Source organism: Tamandua tetradactyla, chromosome 11 (genome assembly GCF_023851605.1).
Source record: "Tamandua tetradactyla isolate mTamTet1 chromosome 11, mTamTet1.pri, whole genome shotgun sequence".
Taxonomy (NCBI): Eukaryota; Metazoa; Chordata; class Mammalia; order Pilosa; family Myrmecophagidae; genus Tamandua; species Tamandua tetradactyla.
The window spans coordinates 28,570,616-28,597,419 of NC_135337.1; the positions used below are offsets into that span (position 1 = coordinate 28,570,616).

The 26,804-nt window shown below is 41.3% G+C and overlaps 1 protein-coding gene across 2 annotated transcripts in view; it reads left to right on the forward strand.

Annotated features, from left to right (window-relative positions):
• The first annotated feature begins 689 nt into the window (after positions 1 to 689).
• Positions 690 to 26,804, forward strand: part of CNN3 (calponin 3) — a 33,437-nt gene continuing 7,322 nt past the window's right edge. The window contains exon 1 of one of the 2 annotated variants that reach the window (XM_077120194.1): positions 690 to 1,023. In XM_077120194.1, coding sequence (XP_076976309.1) covers positions 967 to 1,023 — 57 coding nt within the window. In that variant the 5' untranslated portion in view covers positions 690 to 966. Of the gene's footprint in view, positions 1,024 to 1,591; positions 1,612 to 26,804 lie in introns of those variants that run through there. The other variant, XM_077120195.1, reaches the window with a different exon arrangement.

Here is a 26,804-nt window from a genome sequence, read left to right on the forward strand (position 1 = left end):
AAAGCGGCGCTGGTGCGAATCCAAAAAAGAACTTGAGATGCCCCCAGGTTTTGCCATAGCACATTCCTGAGTTTTAATTTTTTTTCCTCACCGCATTTGGAGGGTTAGACAGAGAGTGAGAGTGAGAGTTTGGCCAGTGGCGGCAGCGGGACAGAGATCAGACCAACAGGTGTGAGAGGCTGCAAAGTGAGAAAGGAGCAGGTGTCGGTGGAAGGGCCCTTCCTCTCCCCCTCCCTGCGCGTGCAGATTCCAGCAGCGGGTGGGGGCACCCGGCCCTCTCCCACTGGGCGCGCTGGCCTGGAGCTGGGGAGGAGGCAGGCGGAAGCAGCGGGTCGGCGGCGAGACAAATCCCATAGGCTTCTCCTTCCCCTCCGCGGGCCCCGGGCGCCGCGGCGGATGCCTGGAAGTTGACGTGAACTCGGGACCGCTGGGAAGCCCCCAGACGTGGGGGCGAAGGCTAACTCCCAGTCGGCCGGGCCGGCCTCCGCCCCCCGCCGCCTGACCCTCAGCCTGGCCGGGAGGAGGGGCAGCCTCGCCGCCGGCCTCGGTGGCGTGAGGGCGGGGGCGGGGGCCCGGGAACCGCGCGGGGAGGGAGCGCGGCGCTCGCGAGCCTTCAATTGGCCGCGCGGCTCCCTCCGCGGAGAGGCGGGAGGAGACGGCCGGTCATTGGTTGTGCTCGTCGGCCAATCCCAAAAGGCCCTGGGGAAGTGGTAGGGGGCAGTTTGTGGCGAGCCGCGGTCCTGGCTGGTGGGTGAGCGAGTGGGGCTACGGAGCGGGAGGCTTTGCGGGACCCGAGCCGGACCGAGTTGCCAAGGCCCCGTCGCGCCCGGCCGTCTCGTGCACAGCAGAGAGGAGCGAGCTCCGAGCATCTCCCGCTCCAGCTACTCCTCGGGTCCAGGAGCGAGGAAGCCGAGTGCGAGAGACCTTCAGACCCGAGCGCAACCTCCTGCCGCTGCCCGAACCACCATGACCCACTTCAACAAGGGCCCTTCCTACGGACTCTCGGCTGAGGTCAAGAACAAGGTACGCTCGGGGTGGGGCTGGGGGCAAGGGCCGCCGGGGAGAGGGGTGGCTGCGAGACGCCGTCCGGGGCGGGTGGGGGGGGCAGTGTCCCTCGGGTTGGGGCGGCGCTGGGCCGCGCTTCGCCCCCGCGCGCCTTGGCCCGCTGGAGAAGAGACGTCGAGGCGGCGCGAGCGCTGCCGCACGTTTCCGTCCCGGCCCCCAGGCTGAGGGCGCCGGCTCCCGCACGCTCTCCTGGCTTTGTTCCCGCGCGGAGGGCCGGGATTCGTGGCGAGCGAAGGGTTCCCAGGTGCCTCGAATCCTGCAGCTCCAGACTTCTGGGGCCGCCGGGGTCGTCCCGCGGCTGCAGGGCGCTCCCCTCCGAGAAGGGGGCGCTCCTGCCCGGCCGTTCACCCGTAGGTGGGGCCGGCCAGCGGGACCGGGGACCAGCGAGCAACGGCAGCAGCACCCCCGCCATCCTGTCCGGGCCCAGGCTGTTAGTCGATCCCTCCCGATCCCCGCGGCGAAATTCAGCTACCCGCGAAGTCAGGCGGTTACGCGGCCCAACGCCGGAGCCTTCATTGTTCCTCGTCACCTCTCGGGGAGGCTGAGGTCCGAGCGTCCCACCGCCTCACGGGCCCCCGGGAGGAACCCCACCCTTCACAGTTTGCGAATCCCGGTGCAAATTGCAGTTTCTTCTGAGGGAAATGGAGACAAAGCCTTAGCGCACCACTTTGGGAGTGGTATCTGCTGTAGACTTGAGACTTTTTTATAAAACACAGAAGTTTATTAATGCATTTAACTTTCATGATATCAAGTGTCTTTGTGGGTTGCTTTTGTTTAGGGAGTATTTGCTACGGCGGGTTGTAGTTTGGAGTAATTGGGCTTTGGTGACGCTCATCTTTGCCACTTTGCCTAGTATAAGAATGCGTTAGGTTTATCTTTGGGTCTGGGAAAGAGATGAGAGGCGTCCCCCTCCCCAAATCCCCTCCTTCCTTCCTCCCTCTGCATTCCAAGCCCATGACATCAGGGGTTTCTGGGGGGAGAGACTAGCCAATCGGCGCGGAACTGCGCACAGAACGCTCATTGTCTCCTTTCTGCTGTTCTGGCCAAAGAGCCACAAAGGAGGGCTGCAGTGCTTTAATTCCCTTTAACCTCCCGGGAGCCGAAGCATGTCAGGACTGCCACCACACCGTCCCACTGCTGGTAGAATGCACGGACATTATCAGAGCTGTAACGTCCCAGTGTTAGGGGTTTGTGCTCAGCGTGGAGTGAGTTATAGAGGGGCAATGAAGCGCACCGTTGTCAAAGGAGAATTTTATCTGTTCTCTTCCGCGGTTAGAGACTACACATCATACTCTAGTTCTGTTGGAAGATTTTGGGTAATCTTTAAAGCGAGAAGTTGATTTTAATCAGTGTACCTAAAATTGAAATGTATGGGTCCTCTACCTTGTCGGATATGTTGCCCTAAACATTTTTAAAAGACCATAAAGGTGAGTAGTTCGTGTATGATTGAGTACAAATCTCACCAATTTAAAACTTGATTGTGGAGTTTTGTTCTGCTTCTCTCCAGGTTTACAAATAGGAGCTTTGGAAAGCCTTTTCAAGGAGTCAGCCTGTCCAAATTGTTGAATGTGATACCCTGGTCTGATTTGTGCACATTAATTCTAACTCACCACTGTGATTCTTGGCTGACTACACTTGAGTCTCTTTACCTTTTGCATTGTAAATGAGGTGCTGATAACTTTGGCAGTCCTTCAAGTGACTTACCTTTTTTGGATGTTAATATCCATGTTACTTTCTTATTGCTGACTAATGGAGCAGATACTTTCCTTTTCCTGCTTATTATTGAGCAGATGGAAGGAAATGTGTAGGTTGAGGCTAGCTCACTATAATTATACATTTTTTAAATATGTTTTAAAATTATTTTACATATTTTTACATTTTTAAAAACCAATGAAACCTCAGTTTTCAGAACCTTTGGAAAATTAGTTCTAATGATTGTGGGGTTATCCCTTCAAGCAGCAAACCCATCTTTTAATAACCCATTTCATTTATATAAACCTTTTCTTAGGGAGTCCTTAGAGCTTAACAGCAGAGCAGCCCTGTGAGGTGGGGAAGATTGTTAGAATTATCTAACATCCGTTATAAAGCAGGTTGCTGAAACTCAGAAAGGGTGTACTTGGTCCTAAGTCACAGAAGAAAGTTGGAATAGTCTAAGAATTTTAACTCTAAAAAGTGATGTACAGGGAAGTACAAAGAGATGGTCTACTAGAAGTCAGTATTATCTGTCCCGTTCCTCCCCCTTTTGTTGTCCACCTGTCACTTCTTGACATTGTGATCATGCATGTAATGCCGTTTCTAATCTGTTCTGGGATTGGAAATCAGATATTCACATCTGTGAGAGCTTGGTATGTGATAATGCATTTCAGCTGAGGGCTTGGGACTTGCCGCATAAGAAAAGTGGGTACATGGAGACATGAAATTTGACACTGGCTTGGTTTGGATGCCTTTATTTTGATTCCTTCCTTATGTATTGGATAAGTGATATGTTGTTTAAGTATAAGATAAATGTTTTTTTCCTGAAAACCTCATTTAACAAAGTGAAAAAATTATAAATATTCTAAGAACGCTATATAGAATAGACCTTGGAGTTAGGTAGGCATGGTTCCAGTCCCACTTCTGCCACTGACTGCCCTGTATCATGTTGGGCAAGTGGTTTGACATCTGTCTCAGTTTCTCAGTCTGTAAAATGGAGAGAATAATAGTCCCCTTACTCAACATTACATTATTAAAAGTGCCTAACTTGTAGTAAAAATTCAATAAATACATACTGGTAGCTTTTAACCATCAATAATGGAAAATTAGTAAACATTACATTTCTTAGACTTGAATGAAACTGCCTTATTAAGTCTTCCTTCCTTTTCTTTTAAATAAGGCTTTGATCTTTTTATATTCCAGCTGTGAAAGCAATTAATCAATCGATGGGTTGAAGACTCCATTGATCTTAAATACTTTTAATCAGTAAAATTTCAAGGAAAAATATTTAAACTTAATTAGTAAAATTTCAGAGAAAGACATTAAAACTTAAGACACTTATTTGATGGGATGACTATGCAAGGCAGAGTATACTTATTTTTGTAATGTGCCATTAAAGAATGTTAAGATGATGTATGAAAACAGCCTTAAAGGATCAGGATCTTTCAAAGGATTCTGGAATATGAAAAAAAAAATCTTTTTAATAACAACAAAAGAATCAAAACCTTTTACCCCCAGTTGCAGTTTACAAAAACCATAATAAAGTAGAAGAACCAGAAAATGTGAAAATCGGTATAGATAGTTCAGGTGGGGGTGTGGACGGGGAAACACTCGTAATAAGGCCCTACATAAATGATGCAGGTTGGGCCACACCCTTGCCTGTGCATCTCAGGGATCAAAATGAAAAGAGAAACAACTCTTTGCTTCATTACACCATGAGAAAACATGACAGGTCCTCAAGGGAAGCACAGCGTTTCCTGACACTCGCCTTTGAACAAAACGTCAAGTCTGAATAGTTTCCCATAGAGTCAAGGATGCAGTAAAGCATGTCTGTCCTCCCCAGGCTTACAGCAAGTGCTCATAGAACTGTCTCTTGTAGGTCCCAGTGAAAGTGGAGGAAATTTTGGTGGGGTGGGACTGAAATGCACTCACCTTCTGTATGTGTTTTTAGGGGAGGCTAATTGAGATAATTAAGAAGAATGGAATGGTAATGCACGTTCTTAACAGTCTTCTTCACCCGTGGAATGTCTGCTTTGAGCAGAGTGGCTTCTCATGGAATCTGCTCGGTTGCAAAAGGTCATCCCTCAACAGCGAAAACTCCTTTTTGGGAGACTTCTTACTAAAATCTTAGGGCATTGAAGATTAAATTAAACAGTTGTATAGTAATAATTAAATAGGACCAAATGTTCTAGGAGGCCTGCCCAGTGCCATTTTGGACAAGCAGCCCTAGGTACCCTCTGCTTACAGTAACCCAGGCTGATTGTAGATTCCAGCTTTAAATTGTATCTTAGGGCTGTTTGCCTTTTCTGCTGCTAGACCTCCAGAATCTTGGTAAAAAATGTATTGATGGTTTATACCTTTTTTTCTTTACTTTATAGTTTGGGAATAGGTTTTTTTTTGGCCTGGGCAGGCTCTGGGAATCACACCTGGGTCTCTGGCATGGCAGGTGAGAACTCTGCCACCGAGCTACGGTGGCCTGCCCTGGGAATAGGTTTTTAACCTGACATTTTGCTTATTTATTGTGTACCTCCTCCCACTGGACATGAGGCTCTCTACCTCATTCACTGATATATCTCAAGGTCTAGATTCCTGCCTCTCGAATATGGCTTGGCACATATTAGGTACTTTATAAATATTTGTTGATCTGATGAATTTATCCATCAGGAATAGATTTTGCTGTCTTTAGAAAGTGAAAAGTAGTCCTGTTGGAGTAGTCTAAATTTCAGAATTCTGTAGTGCAACTGTGATGTTTTAAAAGGATACAGTGATTTTTATAGCTTGTTTTTGTTGAGCAGTTTATTAGTCAGTAAAACATTGAAAACACAATAAGAAAATTACTTCTTTATGGATGATCTTGTGATTATCTCTTGAGTAAAATATTTAAGCTGGGTTAGGCGAAACAGTCGAGGTCCCCCAATCAAGGTTCTGTCCCTTGTCTGAGTCTCCTAGATGGGAGCCCTGAGAAGTGGTCGTTCAGTCAGCGCACTCCCTGTTCTCTTTGGAGGCTGGCCACTGCATGCTTCTGCTTTTTTCCCCCTTGGCTGGACCAAAACCGATAAAGAAGGTATACTTTGCTGAAATGAGAAGAGGTACCATGCGTGTGTTAAGCATATTCAGACCTTATGAAGCTTACTATCCTGAGACCTACAGTTTTTTCATCCTCTTTCCTTTGTGAAAATTGTACTATTTGTCTCTTTCTGTCCATTCTTTTAGATTTCAAAAATAAGCTTGACAGTGAAGACATTGCTAATACTAGCTTCAACCCCAGTTATATCTTTTTTTTTCTCTGTGTCATTTTCCCTGCCTAGTTGGGAACATAAAGTTTAGTTAGAGTTTTCTTATTTTTTCCCTTTTACATAATAGTTTGTCACAGGCACAATTGATCTTTTACATAAAAAAAAAAAAGAAGAAGAAACACAGTTAGATGGTTTGGGTTCTTTGGTCATTCATTACCATTGTATCCAGGAGAGTGAGGACATGCTTTATTTTCATTCTCCGTATAACTAGGTGGTGGGAGAGGGAGCTTATCCTTCAAATTTTTTAGCAAGTTCCATATACCATATACATTAGCCTCCCATACCATGTACCACATGCAGGGGCTTTTCCTTAAGTCTGGACTCACTTTATACCCACAGTAGGCTCCTAGCTGTTTTTCATATGTATGTCTGTCCTCAAGTTTCTGTTAAGGATTTCTTTAACCCAGAGATAGATTCCGATTTTATGTCCTGAAACTCATACAATTTTGAGATACTCGTGCATAAGCCAGCAATGTCTTTGGCTAATGTTATAATAACATTTGACTGCAAGAGTCCTTGGGCCCCAGAAGGGTGGTCCAAGTGAGGGGCCCTGAAGTTTAAGCCATATTAGCTTTTGGCAGATCAGATTAAGTTTAAGCCATCTTTCCTTTCAGAGTTTGGGCTATGGAAACACTCTCCTTAGCCACCCTCCCCAACACTTAATGCTCCTTCCTTGGCTTACATGAACTCAAAGATATCTTGATATCTTTTATCTGAGGTTCTTGTCAGTGAGAAAGTCGAGTATCGTGGTTAAGGATGGGGACTTTGATGCTAGTGATCAGTGAGAGGGAGGGTAAGGGTATGGTATGTATAAATTTTTTTTCTGTTTACTTTTTATTTCTTTTTCTGAATTGATGCAAGCGTTCTAAGAAATGATCTTGATGATGAATATTCAACTATGTGATGAAAAAAGAATGTTCATATTATGTGTTGATTGGTTTTATTAATAAAACGTAAAAAAAAAAGAATGCAGACTGTGGAGACTCATGAGACTGGGTGGGAATCCTGGTTCTGTCCCAAATCCCTGTGTGGCTTTAGGTAAATTACTCAGCTTGTCTGTGTCTCATTTGTAAAATAAGATATCATAATACCAACTTCATAGGGCTGTTGGGAGAAATAAATAAGACACCTAATGTATGTAAAATATTTAGATTACTGCCTGTTACTGAAAGTACACGATATGTTAGTTTATGTTCCATTTTGCTGGCTCATTCTAGACTGGTTAGATTCTGTCCTGTGCTCTCCTGAGCTACTTTTATCTTCTAGGTATTGAGATTATCTCCAGGACTTGGGGCATTTATTCACACATATCTTTGTATCTGAATAAGGCTTCTGGTAGGCAGGGGACCACTACACCAAACAATACTGCTCTCTTCGCCCTGTGCCAGGAAGGTGATCTGCCTTCAGAGTCCTGATCCAAGACTCCTCCACCTGGCAGCCTGCTGTGATTCCCACAGTGATCTCAGGACCCTGGTCCCATGTTCTGTCCACATTGCCCTCAGGGTCATGGGCTTCTGTGTAGAGTGGAGGTCTTGCTTTCTGGGCATGGTATTATTCTGCTTTTTCTTCCTACAAGGTTGGTTTCTTGTAAACAAGATCCATCTTTCATTTCTTGGTTTCATATAGAACTTACAATCCTCCACAGCTGACTGACTGATAGATGTATTTGCCTTCAAGTATTTTAAGACTGGCTTGTTACTGAAGGCCTTCAGTTTTACTGATCCCAGGAAGGCTCTACCTAAGCGTGTGCAGAGCAAGTAGAAAAGACTACATCCTAGATTTTCCCTCGGGGTAGGGAGGGAACCTCCTCTGCATCTGCCCTCTGCCCAGACCAGGAAGCTTCGGTGTGAGTGGGACTGGTGGGCGGATGTGTACTTCTGCAAAGGAAAGCCAGGGAGTTGAGGATGTGAGTGCAGAGGAAGGAGGAAGCCCTTTGTACTAGGGAGGGCTCTTCTGGGTAAATCATAACCTAAGCATTTGTAGTTAGTCCCCCCTCTCCCTCTAAGATTTTTCCATGGGATCCCAGTTATGGAGTGGTTGGACTAGGCTGATAATCATCTCAATTTTGCTTCCTTTCTTCCTCCTTTCCTAGGTGTTTGGACACTGATCTGTGTTATTCCAGTCTTCCCAGCCCTCCTCTGTTACCCAGGGCGCCACGGATGGAGAGAGTGTGCTTTATTATTGCAGTTTCCCTCCCTCCTTTTGTTTCACGTGGGAGGAAATGGGAGGGAAAAATAATCAATACCATGTGTAGCAAGTCTTTCATACTGTCTATTAAGTCAGACATGTGATTCTACTTTGAAAATAAATATAGCAACAACAACAATCATTGTACTTGTAGTTGAGCATACTAATTATGCTTTTAATAAACACGAAGATTCTTAGCGTCATACAGCGAGCTCATCGAAGAGTTCCTGGCCCTTAGCAGTTGAGCTGGAATCCTAAGGCTGGTCTTCAGAGTCCACTTAGAGGCTGTTCTCCTCCCCTAGATGGTTTTATTCTTTGCTTGGATGACTGGCATGAATTTATTTCTGTTTTCCTACTTCAGAGATCTGGATGTTTATTTAAAAACTTTTATCCACACTCTCACCTTGCACCTCACACAGAGATTTGTTTTACCAGCCAGGTTTCCATTTCTAATCTTCTTCCCCTCTGGGCTCTGTTTTTAATTTTCTTTTTTCCCCTTCCAGTGGCAGCTCTGTTGTTGACACTCTTTCTTGCAGCCAGCCTTATAGCACCTTGCAAAGTGCATGTGACAGGAGGCTACTCTTCATGGGTGCCAGTGGAAGCGTTAACAGTGTTTATAGTCTCAGACATCTCTGCCTAGTACCTTGGTATGAACTTTTGAACTATGTTGGTAAAACCCTTTGTGACTACAGTGTCTCTTGGGCTGATTTGACCCAGTGATTTCTTTAACTTCGCAGCATATTCATGGTTTCTCTTTGATACAGTGATGGTGGTGGTGATTACTTTTTTGGATGTGCTCCCATCTAGCTGAGTTGGAAAGGACTTGGTTTAACAAAGTCTAACTAAGCCACCACCCTGCAGGCTGTTTTTAAGCCTTTTCAGGCAGGTAGCATAATTGCCTATGCTGCAGACTCTGTACACTGTAGAGAGTTCATGTCTCAGCTTGGAAGGGGGTGGAGCCTGAGCTTCCAGTTTGGAGCCGTAGCTGGGTCTGAATTCCTGCTGAACCCTATGACCATTGCACAAGTCATCTTCTGTATGAAGACAATGCATCCACCTTAGGGTGGGAAGCCTTCTTCCTTGTCTATGAGAACTTCATTTCTTCTTTAGCCCAGTTTTTTGAATGATGATTTTGTTGTGAAAAAAATGCTAGTAGTACAAAATATATAACTAAAGAAGTGAAAGTATCTTGTATACTTGCTTCTACCCCAACTACTGGTACAACTTCGACTATCATTCTGTGGCTTTAGAAATGGAATTGTAGCCTATAGTCTAGATTTCCATTATGTATTCACTAATTCCCTGTTGGTGAATGTTTCCTTAAAAAGCACTATTAGGAAAAAGTACATAGCTTTTGACCTAATATTTAAATTTTTTTTTTTTTTTTTGCCAAATCACTTAAAAAATCAGTTTATGTGAAATCTGTTCCATAACTACATGTTAAAATGTGCATTGAAATTTATTGCTTTTTGGTATATATTTCACAATTTTAAAATGTTAAAATAAAAAAATCAGTTTTAACTTCCTACCCACAGTATGAAGACAAGGAGGATCTCCTCTTAATAATAACAGAAGCAAATAGCTTTATCAAAGCGGCCTTGTCAAAATTCAAGTCATTTGCCTTTAGTTCTTTATTACCAAGTTGTTAGTAACCGACACCTGTTACCCCTACTCCATCTCTCACCCCCACCAGATTTTGAGGTGGGGGTTAACAGTGGGATGAGGCTCCAAAATAGGGTCAGGGCATCATCTTCACAGATTATTTGATAATATAAATAGTTTTTAAATAGAAAGCTTAGGCAGCATTGAAATGATCTCTTATCAAAATGGTTATATCAAGTAATGTCAAATACTGTTTTGTTTTTGATATGTTTAATTTGAAGTAGAAAATCTGTCCAGTACCTAGACAGGCATGATCAGCAAAGCATATATAGGAGAAGGATAAAGATCTACATTTATTAAGTTGTTAACAGTTTACGTGAATTAATTCTTTGGTTCTTCCCAACAGCCCTCTAAGTGCTGTTAATGACCTTTGATTTATAGGTGAGGAAACTGAGGCAGAGAAGTTGAGCATGCCCGGGATTGTATGCTTGATGTGTAGCAGAGATGGGATTTTAACCCAAGCATTCGCTTTCCATAGCCCATGCTTTTAACCATTTTAATCGCAGGCCAGGACTTAGGGAATTGGTGGTGTTCACAGTGGGAAAAGGAGACAGATATGAGTTGGAAGAGGGCAGGCCAGGTAGAGAAAAACCACCAGGACGCTGTCTTTTTTAAAAATATTTTTATTGAGAAATATCCACATACATGCAGTCCAACCATATAATATAATTAATGGCTCACAATATCATCACATAGTTGTGTATTCTTCACTATGATTATTTTTAGAACATTTGCATCACTTCAGAAAAAGAACTCATACATCCTATACCCCTTACCTCTCCCTCTCATTGACCCACAGTATTTCAATCTACCCAACGTTTACCCTTTATGTCCCCCTATTATTTATTTATCTATTTTTACTCATCTGTCCATCTCCTGTATAAAAGGAGCATCAGACACAAGGTTTTCACAATCACAAAGTCACATTGTAAAAGCCATATCATTATACAGTCTTCTTCAAGAATCAAGGTAACTAAAACACAGTTCAGTAGTTTCAGGTACTTCCCTCCAGCCACTTCAGTATACCATGCCATAAACTAAGAAGGGATATCTATATAACGCATAAAAAGAACCTCCAAGATAACTTCTCAACTGTGCTTGAAATCTCTTAGCCACTGAAACTTTATTTTGTCTCATTTCTCTCTTCCCCCTTTTGGTCAAGAAGGCTTTTTCATTCCCATGATGCCAGGTCCCGGCTCATCTCTGGGAGTCAGGTCCCATGTTGCCAGGGAGATTGACACCCTTGGGAGTCATGTCTCACGTAGGGGTGGAGGGCAGTGATTCACCTGCCAAATTGGCTTGAAGAGAGAGGCCACACCTGAGCAACAAAAGAGGTTCCCTGGGGATGAACCATAGATACAATTATCAGTAGGCTTAGGTCCTCCTTAGGACACTGTCTTTTTTTTCTTTTCCCCACAATATCATCACATAGTTGCATATTCATCATGATGATCATTTCTTAGAACATTTGCATTAATTCAGAAAAAGAAATAAAAAGACAACAGAAAAAAATTCATACATAACCTACCCCTCACCCCTCTCTTTTAATAATCACTAGCATTTCAATCTAAATTTATTTTAACATTTGTTCCCCCTATTATTTATTTTTATTCCATATGTTTTACTTGTCTGTTGATAAGGTAAATAAAAGGAGCATCAAACACAAGGTTTTCACAATCACACAGTCACATTGTGAAAGTTGTATCCTTAGACAATTATCTTCAGGAAACATGGTTACTGGAACACAGTCTACATTTTCAGGCACTTCCCTCGAGCCTCTCCATTACATCTTGACTAACAAGGTGATATGTATTTAATGCATAAGAATAACGTCCAAGATAACCTCTCAGCTATATTTGGAATCTCTGAGCCATTGACACTTTATTTTGTCTCATTTCACTCTTCCCCATTTTGGTCGAGAAGGTTTTCTCAATCCCTTGATGCTGAGTCTCAGCTCATTCTAACATTTTTGTCCCACGTTGCCGGAAAGGTCCATACCCCTGGGAATCATGTCCCACATAGGGGAGGGCAGTGAGTTTGCTTGTTGTATTGGCTGGAGAGAGAGGCCACATCTGAGCAACAAAAGAAATTCTCTAGGGTGTCACTCTTAGGCTTGACCTATCCTTTGTGGGGTTAAGTTTTATATGAACAAACCCCAAGATTGAGGGTTCAGCCTATTGCTTTGGTTGTCCCCACTGCTTGTGAGAATATCAGGAATTCAACTTGGGGAAGTTTCTCACCATTCTCCTTTCTCACCATTCCCTAAAGAGGACTTTGCATGTACTTTTTTATTTACTGTTCAAATCACTCTGGAGTTTATTGGTACATCACTTTGGACAAACCAACAAAATCTAATAATGCCCTACTCAAGGTTCCACGTACTTATGGTGTTCAGTTAAGCTGTCTACATAAGTTATATTAGGAAATGCAACTAGTAACCGTTTGAGAGATCGTTTTCAATAGTGCAATTTTCCAGGGATTAGTAAGGAGTACTAAGTGAGGGCATAGAGGTTTGGCATGAAGTAAAAGAAAAACAGCATACTGTTTGAGGTCGGCAGCAGGTACAATCAAAGATTTGCTTGTTTCAAACATGAGGATAGCCATGCCCATTGATGGACCAAGGGTAGAGCTCAGTATGAATGATGGATACACAAGAGTGGTGGGAGCTAAGCAGCAGAGAAGAGGTCAGCATAAAAAGAAAGGGTGAAGCTAGGGAGGAAAAACAGAGAGTGAACATGGAAGCACAAACTATGTGGATAAGATGTTTTTTTTTTTCCCTTGCCATTATATCCTTTTCTTTTTTATTAAAAAATATTTTTATTGAGATATGTTCATGCACATTCAGTCCATCCAAAGTATACAATCAGTGGCTTACAATATCATCACATAGCTGTGTATTCATCACCATGATCATTTTTAGAACATTTGCCTCACTCCAGAAACATAAATAAAAAAGAAAAAATTCACACCGTTTACCCCTTATCCATCCCTCTCATTGACCATTAGTATTTCAATCTATGCAGTTTCTTACCCATTAATCCCCCTATTATTTATTTTTTCCATATTTTTACTCATCTATCCATACCCTAGATAAAGAGAGCATCAGATGCAAGGTTTTCAAAATCGCACAGCCACATTGCAAAAGATAGATAATTATACAGTAATCTTCAAGAATTAAGACTTCTGGAACCCAGCTCAGCAGTCTCAGGGACTTCCTTCTAGCCACCCCATGTATTCTCTTATGTAAAATAGGAACCTCTCTTTGCTCTCAGCCTGATTCCTGAAGCCACTGATGTCTGAGGGCATGTGGGCAGCAGGAATAGGAAGAGATGGTCCAGGCTAAGGGGTGTGTGTGTGTGTGTGTGATTCTCAGGCTCCTTTGCAGCCTGGACATTTGCTTTTTTCCCCTCGTTCTCTGGGCTCTTGATCTAAAAGAGATGAATTGGGGGTTTATTTTGTTTTTTGTGGCCACTACCTACAGCAAGCCTCCTGCAACATAATCTCCACAAGCCCTTTGTGGCGGGGGCACAGCAGTCTATTGAAAGATGCAGTGATTCCAGAGGAATTTACTTTTCCTGCCTTTTTTCTGTATGCTGTGCTCTTAAATTTCATTACAATTATGTAAACTTCGGAGTTGTCTGTACTGCAGAGGCGTGAAAGGGGCTGTCCCCCTTCATCTTGGTCTTCAGGAATAGAAAGGAGATCCATGTTCAGAGTGACTTTTTATTTTTTTTGGAACCCTCTGAATCCTGTAACTGTAACTGATTGTTTCTTTTCTTATCTCCAAGCATAAGAAGTTTGGACACTAGTTTGCCTCCAACCCATCTTATTTTTTCCTTTCTCTTCCTTTTTTTTTAATAACCAAATCTTAGTAACTTGAATAGAGATGTTCAGATTCTTCTTTTGTAGGATTATATTCTTGAATCAAAGGTATACCAACTCATCTTTGGTGGCATTTGTGTAGGATTTGGTGACATGCAGTTGTTTTAGCCTTAATCCTGACTTCATCTTTTTTTTTACATTTTTCCATTAAAACAAAGGAAACTGAAAGCCTTTTTACTTTGTTAGGGTCTCAACAAGTGAGTGTAACATATTTTTGTATGCTATTTCAGAGTATGAATTTGTGTTTCTTTTTGAAGAGGAAATGGAAAGTTTCATCCCACTTTTTATGGAAGTTTCATAGCATCTAATTTTCATTGGGGAAAAAAGGTAGTGGTATCTTGTACAGTTGGTATATCTATAACTGTAAGACTCCCCCAAAATCCCACTGTCAGCATCTACCCCTATGTTTTAAAATTAGTGTTTCAGCTGTGATTTTAGCTGGCTGTGTAAAACCCTCTCACACAAATAGACTCCACTGTAGTAAGCAAAAACGGGCATTCAGTATAGATATAGATCTGAATCTAGATTTACTCAGGGCTGTCTGAGATGCTGAGATCCTGTTTCTGTTTGGCCACCTTGGACAGTGTGGTGGCTGATACAGTTTTGGAGTAGGTTTGGGTGAATATGGTCAGTGATGTGGCAATGAGGAGAATTTCTCGGTTGGTAGAGATGAGTTCTTGCCAAAACAGTGCAATTTATATTTGGGACAATGGTGTTCTAGTGGATTTCATGGCTTTTTACAGTCATAATAGATCTCAGACTCCTGTAATTGAACTTCCTGAAGAGTTGATGAGGATTATCTACAATTCCAAACCTACAGAAGCATTACTGCCACGACGCTCCTTTTCATTATGCAAAAAGAAAAGGCAGCTTTTCAGTGCTAGTTACAAGCTCAAATCAGATGTTAATTTGGAGGCACCTGGGGTATGGCTGGGGAACCAAAAATCTAGACAGTAGCCAAGATCTGATACCTGCAAATGCATATGAGTGAAGTAGACTCGTAAGTACTCTAGAAGTGAGACAAAGAGAAAAAACATCTTTTGTCTGTTTTATGTATGGGGCTTCAGCTAAGATCGTCCTTCAGCAGGATCTCTACAACTACATAAAATTCAAGAGCCGAATTTCTTCCCACTGAGAGAATCTTCTTCCTGATGAGAAAATCTGTTCTCCGGTGAGCACAGGTTCCAGCCTGTGCTTCACAAAGCTCAAATGGCTTCTTTCCATTCCTGCATGCCTGTAGTCCATCTTCCAGGAATCTCTATATATTTGTCTTGGGTCTGGCCTCCGTGCAGCATTCAGAATAAATTGATTCCCTCTTCCACCTAAATACCTGTTGGCTTGTAGCTAGCCTTTTTCTCCTAACCCCCAAAGTTCCTTTCTATGCCACATAGCCACTCCTTGCCAAGCAGTTTCTCTTGATAGGCTCTGTTTGATTTTTCTAGTCCTTTTCCACCCAGTTTGTTCCTTCTAGACTGATTTACACTTGTCAGTTTCCCTTTTGGAATGTAGCACTCAGAACTCATCACAGTAATGCACAGATATGATTTGACCTACTAAGGTATAGTGGAATTATGAACTAATTTCCTTTGACTACAAAGCACTAACCTATTCTCTTTTTAAAAAATAATACCTTTGTTATTGATGAGTATTACAATATCACTGTTAACTATAGTCCTTAGTTTTCATTAGTTGTATTTTTTCCATATACCACCCTATTATTAACACCTTGTAGTAGTGCCGTATATTTATTCTTGTTTATGTAGAAACTTTCTTAAATTTGTACAATTAACCACAGACGTTGTCTGTAACTGGGTTCACTATTATACAGCCCCATGTTTTATCTTCTAGCTCTCCTTCTAGTGACGTACATGGCCCTAGACTTCCCCTTTCAACCGTATTCACACTTAGCACTAAGTACACTTACAGTATTGTCTACCATCACCTGTATCTATTTCAAACATTTACAATCAACTTTATTAAAAATTCTGTTCACCTTAAGCATTGTCAGCCCTCTGCCCTCTTTCTGTCTCCTGGTAACCTGTACTGGAGATTTTTAACTCCCAGAGTTTACTTATTATAATTTAACTCATTTACTTTTGATCAGCATAATGATCTGATGTGGTGGGCATGACAACTCCATGTACAAGAAGGATTCTAATCCTTCCTTTGACAAGGTGATTTCCTCTCCTCTATAAAGGAGTGATAACAATTGCATGGGGTTTTATAGCTCACATACTCCTTTCACACCTGCTTTCATTTAAATAATGCTTGTTTTGGCTAGTTCTTGAAGATATGATCCAACAAATAAGAAACACAGTAGTATTTTATAAAGAATTGTATAACTCTGCAAACCAGAAGCAGGGTTGTGGGCTCATTGAGAAAGCATTACTAGTTAGTTTAGAATCTCGGGACAGGATTTTGCATTAGTCTTGAATCATTTGTTTGTTAAGATATTTCTAAATCCTTATTTTGTTTCTTTGTGTATTGACTTCTCAATTTTATTTGTTGTAAGTTTAGTACGTATGGCTAATAGTTTCCAGTTTATTAATTAGCAAAATAGAAGAGAACAAATCTAAATCTCATCCTTCAGGTATACATCACTAAGAACTTCTCCTGCCTTCTCTTGTATTAGCACAATAGGCCTGTTTGTTTCATCCGAACAGACCTCACTTCTAGAGTTACTAAACTGGATTTAAGGAGTACCATAGACATATAAGGGACTTTTATGAGAAAGTAAAGCAAATATGTCCCTAGCGATCCATCTAAGATTACTAGATTGGTAGGAGATGTGACACCCTGAAAACGGGCAGTGTTCAAATGTCAGTGCCTTTCCATAACAAGGTAAATCTCTAAATCTCTGACATTTCCCTCGTCTGGTAATACTGTCAGTGGGTGGAAAATCACTGAGTACCCACTGTTCCAGGCATGGGCTTTAGGAGTACAAAGATTAAGTTGAGAACCTGTCCTCCTTCCAAGGAGGGGAATGGGGCTTGTGTTCGTGGTGTGCCTTGTAAGCGCTTGCTGGCTCCTGGTGGGACTGCCCTTCCCTGTAAGTGCCTGCACACCCTCTCACCAGGAGTCTACTCTACAATGACAGCCACGCTCTTCGATTGGGAATAATGAGCCCTTACCTTTTGGGTCAAGATGGAGAGAGAACAGGATTGCCTCTTGGTTTCTGATACTACTGTTTGCCATGATTTCTAATGAGCTGCTAGAAGAGCATATCGTTTTGTTTTTAATTTTTAAAAATACATTCACGCTTATAGGACAGTCATAAAAATAATGTAATACCTATACAAAGAATCTAACATACTCCTATCCCTCCAGATACCCAGGTCCACCAATTTTGACATTGTGCCAGATTTGCTTTATCTTTCTACTATCCACCATTCTGTGAATCCATCTGTCTGGTATTCATCAGTACATTTTCTAAACACTTGAGTGTAGGCATATATGTCATGCTCCTTAAACACTTAATCTTGCCATGTACATTTCCTAAGAACAAGGATATTCACTTATGTATCCAACTGAAGTGCAGTTATAAAATTCAAGAAATTTAACATTGATACAAAGTTCACAGTCTAGATTCCACCTTTTTCATGTCTCAGTAATAACCTTTTGAGCTTTCTCTCTTCCTTTGTTAGATTCCATCCAGGATTATGTATTGTTTGTAGTTGTCATTGACTTTTTAGTTGCTCTGTGTATGTGTGTGTGAATTATAAAAACAACATAAACTTTCCCATCTCAACCACTCCTGAGCATACCATTCAGTGAGATTAATCACCTTCATTATGTCACAGTATCCTCACCACCCTTCGGTTACTAAAACTTTCTCCTCTCCCCAAACAGTAACATTTTGCCTAACTCCCCATTTTGCATTAATTTCCCCATCCCCCGGTTTCCCCTGTGCAGACCCTTGGCAACCTGTACTCTAATTTCTGTCTCTGAGTTTGCATACCCTTTGATACTTTGTTTGTGATTACCATAGGGTTTAAATTTAACATCCTAAATTTACTTTGATACCATTTGAACTTCAGTAGTTTACACAAACTCTATACTGCCCCTCCTTTATGTAGTTCTTGTCACAGTTTACATGTTTATATATTATGAGTCCAAAACAATTTATTTTTCATTACATTTTATGCATTTGCCTTTTAGATCCTGTAGGAATAAAAAGTAGAATTACAAATTAAAAGTACAGTAATGGTGGCATTTCTGTTTACCCTCACTGGATATCTTCCTTACTTCTTCATACAGCTTTGATTGAGTGTCTATTGTCCTTTCTTTAGCATCTCTAGTAGGGCTGGTCTAGTGGTTATAAACTCCCTCAGCTTTTGTTTATCTGGGAATTATTATACTCTAAAAAATATTATTTTTTAGAAGAAAGATATGCTGGGTGCAGAATTCTTGGTTGGCATTTATTTGCTTTCAGCGCTTTAAATATATCATCCCAGTGCCTTCTTGGCTGTATGGTTTCTGATGAGAAATCTGCACTTACTTTTATTGAGGCTTTCTTGAATGTGACTTTCAGAATTTTCTCTTTATCTTTGGCATTTAACAATTTGATATAAAAGGCATGGCATGGGTCTTTTTGGTTTGGGTTTGTCCTGTTTGGAGTTCATTCAGTCTCTTGGATGTGTATATTTGTGTCTCATTAAATTTGGGAAATTTGCAACCATTATTTCTTTGAATCTCCTCTCTAGCTCTTTCTCTTTTTTCTCTTTCTGGAATTACCCCAAAGCGTATAATGGTACACTTGATGGTGTCCCACGGGTTCCTCAGTCTCCATTTACTTTTCTTGATTTTTTTCTATTTCTCAATTCTGCTCCTCTCAGACTGGATGATTTCAGTTGTCTTATCTTCAAGTTCACTGATTTTTCTGTCAGCTCCAATCTCCTGTTGAACCCTCTAGGGAATTTTTAATTTCTGTTATTGTGGCCTTCAGCTCTGGTTCCTTTTCATATTTTCCATCTCTCTGCTGATAATCTCTCTGTGTTCATCTATCATTTTCCTGATTTCTTTTAGTCCTTTGTCCATGCTTTCTTTTAGCTCTTTGAGGATCATTTTTTAAAAATCTTTGTCTGGAGTGTCCCAGTTCTGTTTCTCCTCATTGATGATTTCTCATGCTTTAATTTTCTCCTTTGCCTGGGTCATCAATTCCTGTTTCTTTGTATGTTTTTGTAATCTTTTGTTGAAAACTGGACATTTGGTATTTTAATGTGTTATTGCTGGAGTTTAGACTGAGGTGTTTTCTCCTTAAGTTTGAATCCAGCTAGTGCTATGACCGAGCTTTCCTTGCAGGCCAGGAGCTAATAGGAAAAAAAAAAAGGAAAGAAAACACCTTCCGAAGTCCTTGCATATTGACCTGTGCAGATGTTCTCTTTCAGGGTTTATCTGCACAGAGATTTTAGAGAATAGCTCCAGGCTGGAGCATAGGGGTTCCCTGAAGTTTTCTTGTTTTGGACCTGTGCCTGTGGCCCTTGGAATTCCTCTGTTTACACAAGTATGAATGTCCCATTTTCCCTAAGAAAGTTTTCTCACGGCCCCGGCCACTGCACTATATATGTCCTACAGCCAGCGGTCCCTGGCCCCAAGTACCCGGGGCTCGAGCGCTCTTCCTCAGTGTTCTGTAGCAGAGCTCTGTGTACTGCTTTCTAGATGCAGGGCAAGCACCGGTCCCTCGGGCCCCTGACAGATAAACATGTGCTCCCAGAATGTGCATGAAGGTTATTTTGCCCCTCTGGAACCAGAGTCAGGGATCTGCTTTAGGAGCGAGGACTAGCTGGTAAGGCGGATGTCGGGGAGCCAATCACAGTCCTGTGAAAGCCTGTGCTCTTAATAACCTTTTAAAAAAAATTCTGTGCTTACTCCTAAGTGCAGTCCATTGACTGTTTTCTGGAGCTTTAGCTGTTTCTACCAGTTCTTGGTGGGTGTTTGAAGCGTCTGCTTTTGCTGGGGGTAGTCGGGGAGGGCAGAGCCCTCAAGTGTCTCACTCCACCATCTTATGCTTCTATGTTCATCTTTTTAAATCATTATTTCTTTGGAGTCTTCTGAGAATGGAATCTCTATTCTTAGTATCTTCTTGTTTAGATTTGGACTTTTAAAATCCACTTTTAACTTGTCTGTGCCAAACTTTATTCTCTGAAGGTTATCTTCTGGCTGGAGAAGACATAAGGGATGTCCTTTCTGTGCTGTATTTTTCCTGTCAGTTGTTAGTTGTATTAGTTAATTTCACAGTATTTGTTCAGCGAGTCTGAGTGTCTGTACATACTGATATTTAACTGCACATATTTGGAGGGCAAAGGATGGTGCTGGTACCATATGCCAATTCCTTGAGTACTTGACCTGACCTGGCTCTGAAAGAAGGATTGGACTTTAAAATGCTTTTAGGTATCATTCCTGTTTACCTGAGGCAAGCATGATTTCCTGTAGCTTTGGGAAGTGTACTCCTTCCCTGTCAAATATTTAGCACGTTCAGGCCAGAGAAGGAGTCTCAGAGTCCCTTGTGCCCTCGAGGGAGGCATGCAATCGTGAGGTACATGATTGTTCTCTAGAATTTGCATCTCACCTGCCTCCCCTCATAAGGTTTCAAAGCTGCTTTTTAAAAAAATTGTTTAATCTTGTTTTGTCAGCAATAATATGAAAAAGAATAAGAATTTGGGATGCAAAGACATTCTAAGTAGAGAGAAAAACTTGAGCAATGAGATGACTGGTCATGAGAATGGTCAGTAGTGATGTCCAATGTATGAGGAAAGTTTGTCTGCAGTGCAGCTTTCTTTTTAAAGCATAAACAGTAAAGCACGTAGGTTACATGGGGTTCGGTTAATAGAAAGCTTGTAGCTTTGTTCGCGGGCAGGTATAAATGGAGGACGTTCTGCTGATATGTGCCAGGCATTGAGATGGGCCCTTTACCTGTGGAATGGGCTTTGTCCTCTCGGTGGCCCTGGAAGGACGAGACACCTTGTGAGAAAGCCAGGTGACCAGGGATAAGTTACCTACCTGGGTCATGATGGAATTGGGGAAATTTTTTTGAAGTTTGACTTCAAAGCATATAATCTTTATGAATATTTTCAAACTTTAAAAAGTTACATGTTTGTAGGATCGACTGGGGAGAGATTTAAGAGGGGTGAAAGGTGTTAAAGCCTCTTCTTTGTCGTGGCACGAGACATCAAGAATGTCAAATGATAAAGTAAAGGAAGGGATGATGAGGTATCTTAATATTCAAGGTAGAAATGCCGCCACTATTCAAATCCATTCGGTCCCTATTTTGAGACTGTTGTAGCCTGTGTCATTCTATTCTCCCTTTATTTTAAGTACCCTGCTTTATTTTTTTTTCTCAAACATCATAACACACCTTATTTGGTATTTATCTGTCTCCATTAGAATGTAGGCTTTAAGGGCACAGGCTTTGTTTTAAAACCACATCTGGTATTTAGGAGCCAGTTCACTATATATATATATATATATATATATATATATATATATATATATAAATGTGTGTTTTAAAATATTTTATTGAAAAGTCTTCACACACATACAGTCCATACATGGTGAACAGTCAGTGGCGCACAGTATCACAGTTGTGTATTCATCACCATGATAATTTTTAGAACATTTGTGTCACTCCAGAGAAAGAAATAAAAAGAAAAGAAGAAAAAACTCATACATCCCATACCCTTCACCCTCCCTTTCATTGCTCACTAGTATTTCAATCTACCCAATCAGTTCACAATATTTGAATGAAGGATGGAAGGAAGGAATAAGAGAGAAAGAAGTTGAAGTAACGATCACAAGCATATAAAGAACAATTGAGAGGAAGCTGACACAGAATATGATTTTATTTACCAAGTTTGGGTTAATGCTGGATTATCCTAGTGGCTCAGAAGGGGAGTCTAGTGAGAGTTCAGTATGACTGAAATTCGGAAAATAACCTGGAACTGTCTGTTAACAAGCTCAGTGATAATATATGTTGAGAAAGAATATATTCATGGGAATCAGACAACATAAAGTTTCAGTGGCTAAGAGATTTCAAAGTTATTTCAGAGGTGATTTTGGAGATTAATTATATGGATATCCCTTTTTAGTTTATGGTGTATTGGCGTGGCTAGAACAAAGTACCTGGAGCTTTGAACTGTGTTCCAGTAGCCTTCATTCTTGAAGATCATTGTATAACGATGTAACTTTTACAATGTGGTTGTGTGATTGTGAAAACCTTGTGTCTAATTCTCCTTTTATCCAGAGTATGGACAGATGGGTTAAAAATATATAGATAAAAAAATAAATAAATAATAGGGGGGATAAGGGATAAAATAATTGGGTAGATTGAGATATTGGTGGTCGGTGAGAGGGAGGAGTAAGGGGTATGGGATGTATGAGTTTTTTCTTTTTTTCTTTCCATTTCTTTTTCTGGAGTGATGCAGATTTTCTAAAAATGGCCATGATGATGAATACACAATTACGTGATGATACAGTGAGCCATTGATTGTATACTTTGGATGGACTGTTATGTGTGTGAAGATATCGCAATAAAAATATTTTTAAGAAAAAAAAAAAGACTGCCAAACTCTTTTCCAGAGTGGCTGTACCATTTAACATCCTCACAAGCAATGTAGGAGAGTCCCAGTTGCTCCTCATCCTCATCAATATTTGCTATTATGTTTTTAAAATTATGTTTTTTGAAATTGTTGTAAAATTGTATTTTTAAGATGTTTTCCATTCTAGTAGGTATTCAGTGGTATCTCGTGGTTTTAATTTGCACTTTCCTAATAGCTAATGATGTTGGGCATATTCTCATGTGCTTTATTGTTTATCTTCTTTGGTGATGTGTCTGTCAAAACCTGTGATGATTTTTTATTGGATTGTTTACTTGTAATTGAGGTGTTCTCTTTTCCATTCTTTTTCCATGTGACTATGCCATTATTGCAGCACCATTTGTTGAATTTTGGGGGGGGGAGGGAGGGGGGAGCAAGGGGAAGTGCATGAGCCAGGAATTGAACCTGGGTCTCCCGCATGGCAGGCAAGAATTCTACCACTGAACGACCCTTGCACCACCTGTAATTGAGTTTTGAGAGATTTTTTTTAATGTATTCTAGATATAAGCCCATCCTCAAATACATAATTTGTAAAAAAAATTTTTAAATGAATATATTCATGGCGGTTCTTCATTCTTCTGGAGACACCTCGGTGGTGTAGACTGTACCGAGGTGTGCTCCCTTTACAGTGCTGCCTGCCACCTCCCCACTCTCTATTGCCAAAACCTTTCCGTCATCCCAAATAGAAACTGTATCTGTTAAAGCAAAAACTCTTCATCCCTGTCCCCAGTAATCTCTCATCTACTTTCTGTTGTATGAATTTGCTTTTTCTAGGTATTTCATATAAGTGGAATCATGCAGTATTTATCTTTTTTGTGTCTGGCATCTTTAAGTTTTACTCAACCTAATGATTTCAAGATTCATCCATGGTGTAGCATGTATCAGAAAATGTTCCTTGTTGAGGATTCTAAGAGGCTTCTCCAGCCCTCACTGCGCAGAAAGGGCTAGCTGTGTTGCCCGCTTCCCACTTTTAGCTTGCTCAGGCCCTTAGGACTTGTGTTTTTGAGGAAGATACTGTTATTCTAATGCCGCTTTACCTGTACCTGTCTGTAACGCATGTTTACCTGGCCTGGATGAGTTGGCAGGCCTTTCGGAGGTTCCCTGGGAGCAGGGGAGTGGGATTTGGGGGATGGTGAAGAGGAATTGAAACTTTTTAAGCTATCACTGTTTCCCAACCTTGTTTTCCTTATCACTTTCCCCTTGGGGCCTTTTGTTTTTAGATATTTTCCCAAATTGTCCTGCCTCACCCTCACCCTCCACCCCCACCAAATTAAATACTCAGGAGTAAGACTGCTGTTTAGGGTTGAGCGTTTTGGAGAGGCAACAATCATTGTAATAACTGAGGTTTTTTTCACTGCCTTCCCCTTGCAGTAACCTATATTCACTCCCTTTTTTTCACCACACTTGATGGTGGAAAACGTTTAACTTTTTAATTTCTTTTTTTAACAAGCAAGTATTGTTATATTTAAAAAAAAAAAAAAAAAGAAAGAAAAAGCGAGAGCTAGAGCGAGAGCAGTGAGGGTGACTCCAGTCTGGTGCCCTCGGCTGTTGTGGGGAGACTGAGGGCTGAAGCCATCCTGCGGGCGAGTGAGCGTCTGGCTCAGACGCCGGGAGAGAAGGAGTGCCACTGAAGACCCGGCCCGGGAGCAGGAGCCAGAGGAGCCAATGCCCAGAAGGCTTTTTCTCGGTCTTGGTTTTTTTCCCTCTTTGTATTTGATAAGCTTTAGAGAGGAGCCGCCCACAGGTCTGCCCGAGGCAGGGTCCTCTCTACACCGAGAACAGATGTTTTGCAAGTGTGCCTGGAGGTGAGCCGGGTGGGAGACCCGGCTTTGGGGAATGTGTGGGTGGTTAGGCATGGAAGACTGGATTCCTAAGACCAGGCAGAAAGTCTGTGAAACTAGCCTGGAAACGTTTAGACAGGTTAAGTATAAAATCCTGAGGAAGAAAAGTAAGGAAATTGGTGTTTATAAAAAACTTACAAGTGATTTCTAAACAAATTAGAGTGAAATTTCCATGAGGCATTAATGAGAAGAGTATAGATTGAATACTTTTTTTTTTTTTTTTTGACTAACTTTCTTGTTGCACAGAAGAAAATGCCAGCATTTCCCTCCAATGTTCAGAAATGAATGCTTTCTGGAAGACAATGGTGAATAAAGTTTATTGGTCAATGTTTACTCTCCCATGATTTTAAAACATATGTATATAGAACAGTTCAAAAATAACCTCTGTAGTTAAGGAACATAATTACATTTGCTGGGACTGCACACAGATGTCCTTTTAAAAGGAAAAATTCAAATTCTTTATCATATGGAACAGTACTGAGCCGGGACCTAAGAGACAATTTGAAATAGTTATTTTTCCTAGATGAGTTCATGAGAATTTTCAACTTTTTTTTTTTTTAACAAACACTCAGTACTAAATTTTGAATACTGTTTACCTGGTTACTGAAATCTTACTTATTAGAAAAAATATTAGCAGTATTTGTGTTGAAAAAGCCTTGCTGTATCTTCATTTAAAGGAAAATGCTAAGTCAAAACCCTAATGTGGATGTATAACCTAGTTTTCGTTTTTAGCTTACACGTGGGGTCGTGTGAGCTTTGCGTGTATGTACCCATGAATTTCTTCTGTGTACATGCTATTATGTTATGGTGAGTCTCAGAAATCAAGTCAGCTCTCCAGAGTCAGGTTAACAATTAGTGGTAGAGTCAGGACTCGAGCCCAGGTCCAGCCAACTCCAGTCCTTGATTTTCCTATCGCAACATTCCCTTGATGAGAACTGTCAACAGAGAAGATTAAAATTTCTCACTGACTTTCCTCCTAAGATTATTTCAAGTTAAATCTGTAATCAATTTGTGGTTTGGGGCATGGTGCTGAATCTGTCAGACACATTTTGAACAAAGGGAACATAAATATACTTTTATAGTTTTCTGGCTAAATAATAATTGGTCTCATTTGGTATAAGAATTAACAGCCCCTCATTCCCCAAAGTAACCAAAACCACCCAACACAACTTCATCTCTATACTCTACATTAGAAAAAATGAAGAGAAAGAATTTCTTTAGAATTTTTTGATGGTTGACTAATTTCTTAGACTATTTAGAGTAGGAAATGACCTAGTTGACTCATTGAATTTAGCTTTTCTGTTGTACAGACAGGAAAGCGATCAGAAATTAGATGAATTAACCATAGAAAAGATGGGTAGAGCCAGGCTTGCAATCCAGGACAAACTCCTCCTGTCCGAGCTTATCACACTTTTATTTAGACTTACTGAAATGCGTCTTCTAGTTGAGAGTGCCTTCACATTATAAAAAACAGTTTCAACTCACAATTAGAGGTCCATTCCGTAGTTAATGGTTAAGGAGTACTACTTTCTCCTTTTCTTCTTTGCCTATTCCCTTTGGCCCCACCCTCCAAATTTGTATGTAAACAAATTCTTTTTCTAGCCACCTAGAGCAAGACTACAGCGTGAAAATGTAGTCAAGTCATAAGATTTGTCTGCCAATTTAATATTTTAATCCATTTTCTAAAGGTGCCCTATATAAATTGATATATTTGATATGGTGAAAGAGATACATTATCTGAAGTATGATAGGAGTTACAGCTGCTTCCTGCTTACCTGGGGTGTAATATGTAATATGTGGCAAAACCTTCCAGCATCACTACTTCCTTCCTCTCCCTCCTTCATCTGCAGTTTCCATGTAGCCAATGCTCGTGAGATAACGTGGGACAGGCAGTCATTGTGCAATGCAGCAGCTCTGCGTTGTGCCTATAACTATCTTTTATAAACCAACCTGGAACACAGATTTTGATCCATGAAAATATCCTAATATGAAAATAATGAATTTCCTTTTGAGACTCTGGTTAAATAAAACTATGCCTTAAATACATGATCCATTATTCTGTCAAAGGTATAGTCCCTAAGTGACACAGTAATTGCTGAAGTCATTTACATCCAGCCTTGAAACTGTGAAGGGCCCCCTGTGGTGGGAGCATAAGGTGGGGTGGGGTGGCACTGAGTGGTGTGGGGTGGTCGTAACTGAAAACAACATAAGGAATAGTCTAGTTATGTTCTGGAGTTATTGTGAAACTCTGAGAGGGTGGCACAAATGCTGAGTTTCCTACTTAACCTGCAAAATGGAATCCACCCCCCCCCCACCCCACCCCCACTTTGGAGAGGTATCTGAGACTCGCGTGGCTGCTAAAGGGCACTGAAAGGAACTATGATGAAGCATGGAAAGAAGCCACTTGTGTTTTTAAAACTCAGTGCTGTTTTTCACTGTTGAGTGGCTTCCAGGTAAACTGCCTAGGTTCTTACACATCCGTCCGTGGTCAGTCTCAGACCAGCGGCATTTCTCTTGGAAAGGACAGTGGGTTGCGTTCAGAGCAGCAGCGTAATCGTGCTCTGGCCCGGACCTTGGGCATTTTGCAC